The 11244-nt window shown below is 44.4% G+C and overlaps 1 protein-coding gene across 1 annotated transcript; it reads left to right on the forward strand.

The window, feature by feature from the left end:
• The first annotated feature begins 2218 nt into the window (after nucleotides 1-2218).
• On the forward strand, nucleotides 2219-10879 carry LOC308475384 (uncharacterized protein C11orf97 homolog). The gene is made up of 4 exons (XM_081002507.1): nucleotides 2219-2590; nucleotides 5616-5720; nucleotides 8635-8760; nucleotides 10744-10879. Exons 1-4 carry the CDS (start codon nucleotides 2497-2499, stop codon nucleotides 10746-10748), a joined length of 330 nt encoding a protein of 109 aa, XP_080858633.1. The 5' UTR covers nucleotides 2219-2496; the 3' UTR covers nucleotides 10749-10879.
• The last annotated feature ends 365 nt before the right edge of the window (nucleotides 10880-11244 follow it).

Here is an 11244-nt window from a genome sequence, read left to right on the forward strand (position 1 = left end):
ATTGAGCCTGGAGCTTTTGCATTCAGAGCATGTTACTGGAACTGAGCTGTGGTCCTTTCTCATGCTCAGTGGGACTGTGACTTCTCATACCATGTGGCCAGCTGCCGAATTTCAAAATCTGGAAAGCTGTGTTTTTGCTGGAACTAAGCCTATTTGCCAAACCACGGCGTGTTTGGTGGGAAAGTGCGTCGTTTGTACCTTATCCTATGTGATTCTCAAGATATCCAAGATTGTAAGTATGCTTAGAGAAAATCCACATACCATTTTTGTTTATCAGATGTATTTTGCATTATAGTTGGATGTCTTCTATGTGATGTCACTTCAGAAGCAAGTAGCAGCACACAGGGACCATACATATTTCAACTATGCTTTTCCCAGGCCTAGTCCAGCACACGGAAAGCACACAGCATGAACAAAGACATGGAGAATCTGGTAGCTGGCGTTCCCCATAGTAGCATTTCTGAAGCCTTAACCTCAAAATGTTCATTCAGCTAGAAAGCCATAGCTTACATTCCTATGCAGTGTGTTTACCTACCTCTATTAAAAAATGATTTTACAATCCTACCCAATGCAGGTTTGCTTGGAAGCAAGGAAGTGTGGCATAGTGGTTAGAGTACTGGAGCTGGGTTAAAGTCCCCCCTCAGCCATGAAGCTCAGTGGGTGAACTTGGGCTTGTCACCGTCTCAGCCTAACTTGCCTCCCATGATTATGGTGTTAAAAATGGAGCAGGGGGAGAGAACCATGTTTGACCATTCTTGACCTCGGAGGAAAGGTGGAATGGTTGGCATCCATCTGCCTCAGGAGTCAATGGAGGAGTGAGCCTTTGGGGTCTGAAGTCAAAGTATTGGAAGGTTACAGCGCGTGTTGCAGCTGTAGAGAGCGATACGGGAAAGACATGTTTTGTTGGGTTTACATGAGCTACAATATTCTTAATTGTGTGTTTCATTTAAGGGCTCCCCCCCCCCCTTGAAGTCAACAGTTGGGAGATAACCTGCTCCACTTTGCCTAAGACCCAAACGCAATAGTCCTTCTTGCGCCGGTTCAAATCCACGGGCTTAAAGCATGCCTAACATGTTGTATTCAGGCCAGACGAGGGGGAACCTTTGGTCCTCCAGATGTACTCCCTGGCCACTGGCTGTGCTCTTTGGGGCTGATGGGAGTCTAGCAACATATAGACCAAAGGTTCTCCACATCCGATTTAGTTCTAGGCATGGATTTCAGCGGGGCCATTTCCATGGGGGGGGGGGGGAGAGCTCCAGTTGAATGTCTGCCTGAAAGGCAGGTCACAGGAGCCCTGATTGGGATGTGGGTGGCTGAGTGGGAAAGGGGGGGGGGGAATGTAGGCAAGCACACTGGTACAAGAAGTTGCAGAGCTGATCTCTGAGCTCTGCAAGTGCGGCTTTCTCCCAATTGAAGTGCAGAGTGTCTGAGACATTCACAGGAAAACCAAAATGCTTGTTTACAAAGCTATTGTACTACCAACCTTACTGTATGCCTGTGAAACATGGACCACTTATAAAAGCCATCTCCAACTCCTCGAAAGATTCCCTTAACGGTGTTTCTGAAAAAATGTACACACCACTTGGGAAGGCAGGCGAACTAATACCAGTGTACTGGAAGAAGCACAGATCACCAGTGTCGAAGCAATGATTCTTCAACATCAACTTCGTTGGACTGGCCATGTTGTGCCGATGCCTGATTATCGTCTTCCAAAGCAACTACTCTATTCCGAACTTAAAAATGGAAAGCTTAATGCTGGTGGTCAACAAAAGAGGCTTAAAGACTCTCTCAAGGCAAATTTTTAAAAATGTAGTATAAACACCGACAACTGGGAAACACTTGCCTGCGAGCGCTCCAACTGGAGAACAGCCTTTACCAAAGGTGTCATGGGCTTTGAAGACACTCGAACTCAGAACGCAAGGGAGAAACGTGCTAGGAGAAAGGCATATTGGCAAATCCTCACCATAATCAACTCTCCCCGGAAACCTATGTCCCCACTGTGGAAAGACGTGTGGATCCAGAATTGGCCTCCACAGTAACTTATGGACTCACTGTGAAAATCGTGTTTGTGGAAGGCAATCTTACTGGGCTACGAGTGATCGCCGAAGAAGAAGAAGTAGTAGTTGCAGGTGCCTCAACAGCCTTCGACAGCAGCGCTTTTGCACTGTGACGCCTCTGCTCGCTTCACCCACCATCCATCCCCGCCGGGCTTCTTAGCGCAGCATCCGTCGCCATGGCAACGCCCAAGAGGCCCGGGCCTAGTCTCACTCTAGGCCGCCTCTCTTCCTGCGCTTTCCCCCGGCCCCGGGGAGCGGGAAACTTAACTCCCAGGCTCATTCTTCAGCTCCCCCGGGGGAGGCGAGTCGCGAGCTCCGGGCTCCCCCTTCTTCCTCCTCCTCCTTTCTCCGCCTCGGGCTCCTATGGCAACGGGCCCGCGCGTCTCCCGCTTGCCTGGGCGCGGCTGGTGCAAGAGGCGGCGGCGGCGGGCGGCGAGGCATGAGAGCGGCGGCCGGAGAGCAACTGGAGCCGAGTCCCGGGGAGCCGGGGAGCAGCCGGAGCTACGCGGAGTACAATGAAGCGGGGCAGCCCTGTGAGTGGGGAGGGGTCGCCGAGGGGGGACACACACAACCGCGTAGTCCCCTCCAGGGCTGGAAAGCGTGGCAACCTCTCTCGAGCCAAGGGGAGTGGGTAGGTGGGGGCATTGCTGTCGCTGCTGCTGCTGCTGCTGCTACCCCTCTCTTGTGCAAAATGTTGGGGTGCTGCCCTCTCCCCTCCACCCACCCCCATTAGAGGGAAAGGGCACCCCACCCTCTTGCATTAGGGACTGCCTGGCACCATTGGACCCCCTCCGCTCCAATGCCCCTTGCCCATAATGTGATGCCATTGCTCATTTCCCCATAGAGAACACACCTCCCTTGCCTCCCAAAGGGACCACCCACCCTCTTCCCCCAGCGCAGAGGATCCTGTCTGTTCCAGTATTATTATTATTATTTATTTCATTTGTATACCGGCTTCCATCTGAAGATCCCAGGGCGGTTCACAGCAGAGAAATACAAAAACGAGAGTACAAAAGGCATAATAAAATTCTGCAGTCGACCTCCTTTGTAATGTTTTATTTTGAAATCTTTTAAGATGATATTTTCGTTTTCCCGTTAATTAGGTTGCTTTGGCTGTGTACTTTTATGTTTGACTTTCTTCAGTAGTGTTTCATTCCGGGTTGTTCTATTGACCTTTTAATGTGCTGTAAACCACTTTGAGATTTTTCTTTAAAATATAAAGCGAAATGAAATGAAGAATAAATGATAATAATAGTAAAGCAAAAGCAAACCAACAACCCCCCCCCTTCCCACAAACGCATTTTAAAAGCCATAGGATGTTAATCGACCAAATGCCCGGTTTAAGAGGAAGGTTTTCGCTTACTGTGCTTTTTCGCCTTGTGCACATATCAGTCTCCCTTCCATGGGGGCATTGCACACCCCACAAGGGTTTATTCCACTTGACAAATACATCACTATGAGGAACTCTTTTCAGTTCCATTCTAGAAGGGCTGGTGTCCTCCCCTTTCCTCTGCTCACCACCAAGAATCAACATTCAATTCCCAACTATAGTCAATTCCATTGGGAAAATCCCATCCCAATGCTATACACCCCATCTCCTTCAATGCAGTTTTTCCAAACATGCTGGAGGTTTGGTTTATCCCATGGGGAAATTTTCTCACTGTGATGAACACAGACCACTTTGAGATCTGTTGCAGCATCGCTGACCGCCATTTCTACTGGGAGAGTTGCCTAACCCAGCAAGCTTTCAATCCATCAGCTATGGAAGCATTCATATGCAGGCGTTTTAACTCACCAAAGGACAACTTAACAAACACTTCATTTACAGAAAATCATCTACACATAATCACCTTTGAGGGCTTCATGCATGTGTATTCCATTTTATAGATATATACACATGCCTGATAGTCATGATTTGCTTTTGGTTCCTTGGTTTGGGTACACCATATATAGAATACAGTGAAATGTCACTGAACTGGAAGCAGCAACTGGCTGGGTGCCTATACGATATGTGGGGCAGTGAGATGGGTTAATTTTACACCTGAAAGCACGGCTGCCGGTGAGCTATTGGGACCAAATGGCTCACAAAACTATAGATTAGCATTTGCAAATTTTGACTACATTTAAGCAGTTTCATGCCACGCTTGGACATCCCATTACAAGGAGACATATGCTGGGTTCCTCCAGTGCAGGAGTGGGGAAAATCTCTTACCTGCCACCTCCCAGACTAACCGATTACACTAGTCATGGGGAGGCAGAACCAATGTGATTTGTTAAGTATTTCTATTATTTTACTTGATGGGGGGGCAGCTCCCCCCCCCCCCGCTACGCCATTCCTCCAAACATTGGACATATTCAAGCACCCCTTTGGCTTCTGAGATTTCAGCAGGAATTGTTTCCTTCTGAAGCATAACTTTACAACCTTAAAAGGTCACCAAGCTTTGGGAAAACAAATTAAGAGCCACTGTTCTCTGAATTCTGGGACCATTTTCATATTCTGCACCTTTCCGCCACTCCCACAGCATGGCAGTATACGCATATTACCTGATTATTGCTCCATGTAGCAGTTCAGATGAATAGTGTATGCAGTTAAAAAGCATTTAGTTTGTTTCAAAAACTTGTTGCATATACTGTATAATATAATTTTATACAGTGCCCTCTAGTGCCCAAAAAGTGAAGATAAGGTCCCTTTCCCAAACAATCCGCTATATTATACAGTACAGTACGTACATAGGAATACACTGATTCCTATATGGTTATGAATCCTTATAAGTGACTCTTCTGTCTGTTACCTAAGAACAACAACCTTCAATTAAAATTGGAAGCATGATGCTTCCAGCACAGTCTTAACCAGCCTACTCAGAAGTAAGTCCCACTGAACTCATTTGGGCTTACTCCCAAGTAAGTGGGGTTAGGATTGCAACATTTGTTACTATGCCCCAGAGTTCAGAGAAGCATCACTTCTGCTTGTTGTAAATCATACAATGGGAAACCTCGTCAGTCAGTCAATGTAACGGCTTTGGATTCTTATGAGTCTTTAATTATGGAATTAATGTGTGGTGATGCACACATTGGGAGAGGGCCATAGCTCAGTGACAGAGCTCATGATTTGTGCACATAGTGCTCCATTTTCAACCCACAATATCCCCAGGTAGGACTGGGAAAAACCTGTCTGAAACCATATTGAGGCAATGTAGAATACTGATCTAGATGAACCAGTGGTCTGAGTTACTGTCTTCACTGGTGTGTCATGGGAAAATATAAAATAGTTAGTGATTGCATGGAAGATTATTGCACTTCTCAGTATTATTTCCATATCTGCTATATCTTGCACCTGAGAACAGAGTACCAGAAAAGAATATTTAAGTTATGGGTGCATCAGTGACTTAAATAAAACATGACTGATATTTTTAATATCACATTTTTTAAACATTTTGTTTGTATTTTTGAACTTTATATTACAAATGAGAATGATTTTAAATTTTATTATGTCAAATTAGTTAATTCTGATACACAGTTAAGTGAAATAAGGTGTGTATCATATCTTTAACAAAACAGGGAAGAAGTTTGTATATGTCGAACCACCTAGGAGAGTTAAGGAAGTGCTAGAAGAAGAGCTTTATTTTCGGAGGGATGAATGCAGAATTAAACACCCTTCAGAAGGTAAGCTCTGTGGCCGGCAAAGGTATAAAATAAAAATAAAATGATTAAGGGAAGAAAAATCTGAAATGTTTAGTGGATAATAAGTTGTGAAAATCTGCTGTAAATACTGCTTAACTTGAGGAAATATATAAAGTCAGATGTTACGGGTAAAACAAAGTTCTATTTATTTATCGTATTAGTATCTTACAATTTTTCCAGGCATTCAGAATGGTGCATGTCATATTATATATAAGTGTGATATCCACCAGCACAAAGATTTCTGCTTGGACAATGGAAGTTCCTTTCCCTGTCCTCATGCTACTCTGTGTCCTCCACCAATCCTTTTTCAGAGGGTTGGGGGGGGGGACCCAGAGCAGATTTAGAGGATGCACGGGTAGAGGAAATAATTTCTGTTGCACATCAGAAGTCGTGGTGCTAGCGGAAGCACTTCATTGGAGAGCTCCCAATATATCTTACCTGCCTTTCACCTTAAGGTCCCAGGGTAGGTTACAACATACAATAAATTCAGAGGCTCAATACAAGAGCAAACTCTAGCAAAAGCCAGTACATTGGCTTGCCCCATTGACCTCATTTAGTAACCCAGCCAAGTAAGAATCACAGAGTGGGCTTCTCCCCCCCCCCTTTTCATATTAAGTATTTCATTTATCTTTCAGAATGGCAGTTCTTTAACCACATTCTCCACAACAGCTCATTTAAAGTTTAGGGAAGCCTCAACAGAGAAATCCAAAACAGCAGTTGGTAGTTACAAGCTGGCTTTGGACAACTTATAGAAGGAGAGGGCCAGACCCCATAAATACAGTCACCTTGGCATGTCATCATTTGTATTCAGCCTTTTTATCAAGAAACTCAAATCAAAATACACAAGTTCAGTAGTGCTTCTTTCTGGGGGTTCACAGGGACACGCATACCCCTAAACATTTTGTGAATCTTTGTACTTTTGTCCATTTACTGTATTTATTTTCCCCGATATGAACTATAAAATGGTGATTTTCTTGAGTCAAAATGAGAGTACCCCTAAACGTTTTTTTAGGGGGGGAAAGCACCGCACAAGTTTATTCTTTTTAGTCTCACAATAACCCTGCAAGGTAGATTAAACTGAGAGAAAGATGGGTGGGGTGGGACTTGACCAGCTAGTAAACTTTATGGCTGATTAAGGGGTTGAAACGAAGCCTAAGGCCAATACGCAATTGACTATTCCATACTGATTCTCTGTTAAGACATCCCTCATCCACTTTGATTGACATCTATGTGTATTTTGCTACTCCATGAATTTGCCTTAGCCGGTGGTTTTCAAAGATGCTGCCTTGAAGGAATGTTTTCCGTAGCTGGGAATCCGTATGGCTTGTGGTGGAACTTTGAACACTGCAAAGGATCCTGTGGCAAGTTCAGTATATGTGGGACACTGGCCTCACAATTCACCCTGCATGAACCTTACAACACAATTCCTGCTGCTCCCCATTACAGGAGAACATCAGCAGACTGAGCAAGCTGTCTTTCTGAAAAGCTGCACAGCCATTACCAATTTCATTTAGGAACCCTTGAAGGCTGTAAAGGAACCCCAAGGTTCCTGGGAAGCCAGTTTGAAAGCCACTGGTGTAAGCCCTATAGTTGTTAAGTCCTCAGAGTTATCCACCATGTCATACCACTGCAAAAATGCATGATGAGTGGCTTAATATTTGCATCTATCACAGGCCTTGCAATAATATGCAATATACCCAAATTGATCACTCTGCTCTGCTGCAGAGGGTCTCCTGCAGATTCCATCTATATGGAGGTCCATTCCGTACAATATAGCAGGCACGTCCAACATCCATAAGGTTGCAATCTACCATCCAGTATCAAAAACTGGCAGTGATCTACCACACTCTCCCATTGTCATTCTTAAACTTAAACATATTATATTTGGCTGGGGAAACCCAGCCAGATGGGCGGGGTATCAGCACCCATCCAGAGCTAGGAGGGAGAGGGTGTTTTCTTTCCATGGGAACTGGCGGGAGGGGGGAAAGGGAGGGGGATGTCATTGTCTCTCTCACGTGCCACCCTTCCCTCAGCTCCCTGACTGGGTGCCTCCACAGCTGCAGCCCATGCAGAGCCCACGCACCTCATCTTCACACACACGTACACACAAGCACAGCCCAGCTCTTCCTGGGAGCTGGCAGAGCAGCCAGTTTCTCCCTTGGAGGCCGCCAGGGCAGCATCCCTTTCACATCCCCCCAGGAATGCAGCAGGAAGGAGGACAGGCAAACACACACACACACACACACACACAGGCCAGCTGTCCTGAGAGCTGGCAGGGCAGCATCTCTGTCCTGTCCCCCCCAGGAGCGCAGCAGTTGACCTGCGATCGACCATAATCTAGCCCAGGATCTACCAGTCGATCCCGATCAACCTGTTGTACATGCCTGCAATATAGGAACAGCATTTAGGAAGGTGGCAGCTACCCTTTGGAGCTATCTCCCACTGCACACTAGACAGGCGTCAGCTCTGTTGTCTTTTCAGGACCTACTGAAGATCTTCCTTTTACAACAAGTGGAGGGTGTGTTTTTTATCCCAGTGTGTATCTGTATTGGATTGGAAATTTATTATATATGTGGGATGCTTTGTAAGCATTTTTACATACAGAGCTGTGGTTTTTTTAAATTGTTTGGGTATATTAACTTGTTTTTTACATATGGACTTGTTTTTATTATGAAACTGCTCGGAGATATTTTATGGCAAGCCACCCATAAATGGAATCGAATCAATAATGCAAGGTTCCTTCCAGACCTACAGTTGCACGATTATGTTTCGTCAGCCAGTGGTTTGTACAAATATTTCGGTCCGCGGGTATTAATTGCTTTCCCTCCTACCTAAAAATATAGAAGGTCAGCTTGGAACCCAACTGACAATAATGCTCTTCATATATTTTGAACAGCGGCTCTGGAAGGAATTTGGAGCTTGAAAAGGAATTTCCCAGTGGGAGGCTTCAAGCCGGCATCACAGAATCCAAGTAGCTTGCTTTCACAGCCCAAGTACTACTCCAGACATGCCGTAATAAGAAGTAAGAATGAAATATCTGGGGGCTGCATCGTGCATCAGTAAACAACTCTGACTTTCAAAACATTCACCTGGGATTGTCCGTCTTGGTGTGTGAATCCCAGCATCCATCAGCTTTTGAAAAGTCACATAAAAAATTTTTTTAAGGAAAGAAAAATACCAGCACCCTGTTTGTTCTTCACCTTTCCTTCAAGGCGCTGTATGTTTTTCCCCCATTTTATCCTCAGAGCAATCTTGTGAAGTAGACTAGGCTGAGAGAGAGCGAAAGCAAGAAAACATCCCCCAAGGCTATCTTATAAAACTTCACGGCTGCGTGAAACCTAGGATTGTATGGTTGTGGTAGGGTAGCGCTCTGCCCGTTAGACACCATACTAGTTGCTCTTTAGATCTTCAGATTTGCGACTCTGCTTTAAGATTGCTACTCCTGGCTTGCAATGTGGCTTGCAGTGTTTTTAGTCTGGTTTTGCTCCTTGAGATCAGGGATGGGCAGTTGCTGAGGTGCTAGTTCAATTCATGCACTTTGCAAGGGAAAATTGTCGTAGTGTATAAGTGGGGCTGCCGGTTCTTGCACAACTCTACAAACACAACACATAGGCTAATAGTTAGTAGAGAATATATAATAGAATAATGATATCATTCAGATTGTAGGAATAAGCCAATCAAAGTTCATATGTACAATATAACAGAGTGGTAGCGAGGACTGCCAAGCCGTGTGTTCAAAACAGATGTCTACTACTGAAACAGTAGTATCATTCCGGAGACTCTGTCCTTTTGAAACTTTTGAGACATCTTCTGTTGAAACTTTTGAAAGACTATTGTGAGACTGTCCTTAGACATCTGTTTTGAACACACGACTTGACAGTCCTCGCTACCACTCTTATATTGTACATATGAACTTTGATTGGCTTATTCTTACAATTTGAATAATATCATTATTCTATTATATATTCTCTACTAACTGTTAGCCTACGTGTTGTGTTTGTATCGTTGTGGTTGGTTCTTACTGCAACACAGGGGTTTGTTTTTGGTTCTCACACAACTGCGGAGCGTTAGGGGGTTGGAGTCTAGCTGTCCAGGCTCACAGAAGAGATGGCTGTTGCTGCAGCAGGAGAAAGTGCACCCGTCCCCAGTATCAAGCCAATAAAATGCAGCCTAGAAACTCTTGCAGGGACAATTAAAATACTCCTGAGGGCAAATAAAATTTTCAAATGTAAAATTATAACTTAACAGGGCCACGGGCAGCACCGCCCTGCTTTGGGAACTTGCAATTACAATCTCAACTCCTGGTTAAGAGTATACCACCAATAAAGTCAACGAGATTACTCCAAAATAAATGGCCATATTTATTTCCTTACATATACATCCCACCTTCCTTCTATCGCTCAAGGCAGCATACCGGCAATCCAGATATTCTGCTCTTCTCCCAAGCAGCTCAGGCCAGCACACTTCATTATCTTCCACATTTAATATCCTCGCAACAACCCTGTGAGGTAGTTTAGGTTGTTTTTATATTAGCTTTCTCATTCCCCCCCCCCCGCCAAAGAATCCTACCTTCCATAAACATCTGCAATTTTCCTTAAACTTGTGAACCTACAACTTCATTTGTTTGAGTGCACAAGATTTCGCACACATTTGCACACTTCAAGCTGTTTTTACCCTTGTCGATTAAAAATGTTAAATAATTTGTGCCCCTCTCCAACTGAATGGATTCAACTTCTGTAGCTGAGAGGCACCTCAGGTAAGTTTCCACCCCCATTTTAAAAATAATTGTCTGCTTCCTCACACTCAGTGAGGTCATGTTATATAAAAAAAATTGCATATATAGTTCATGACACCTTTTTATTAACAAAAAGAAAGAAAACTTGATTGGAGACTGCCCTGTGTTAGGTGGCTAACAAAATGAATAAATAAAAGTACATATAAGTGGAAATGCCTCACCAATAAAACATTTACTAATCTCTGTTTTCATCCTTTCCCCCTCCTGCAGGATAGCCCCTGTGAAAAGCAGTGTTGATGGAAGTGACAGGAACTAGGCAAATTCACAGCTGCTATTTTTATCCAAATGCTGAGTACTATATTCTAGAACTTGTATCATAGAATGTAAAATAAACTTTTCAACCATGCATCAGTCAGTGTGTCTGTGTTGATCTTCTGTTTAGCTATAAAATGTTTCAGAGCAAAAATGTTTCACCTCTCTAAATTTTTATTACCCGCACAGCACCTGCCTGTTTGGTAGAAGATTGTTCTTTTACTAGTTCATTGGCCCCTTTTTCTGCAAACAGCACAGAAATGCAGGCTTGTAAAAGTGGGCTCATATACTGTACAAGCAGTGATGAACAGCTGTATTCAACACTGAGCTAAGCAAAACATTCCACCAGCGCCTTGATATTTACGTGTACAGCAGAATATTCTCCTCTCCCCCCCCCCCGCTGCCCGCAGCTCTGTAAATCTGTTCTGGGGGTACTCCCAACTCCCCGGAGCAGATCTG

This window comes from Podarcis pityusensis (genome assembly GCF_964106645.2).
Source record: "Podarcis pityusensis genome assembly, chromosome: 4".
NCBI classification, from domain to species: Eukaryota; Metazoa; Chordata; class Lepidosauria; order Squamata; family Lacertidae; genus Podarcis; species Podarcis pityusensis.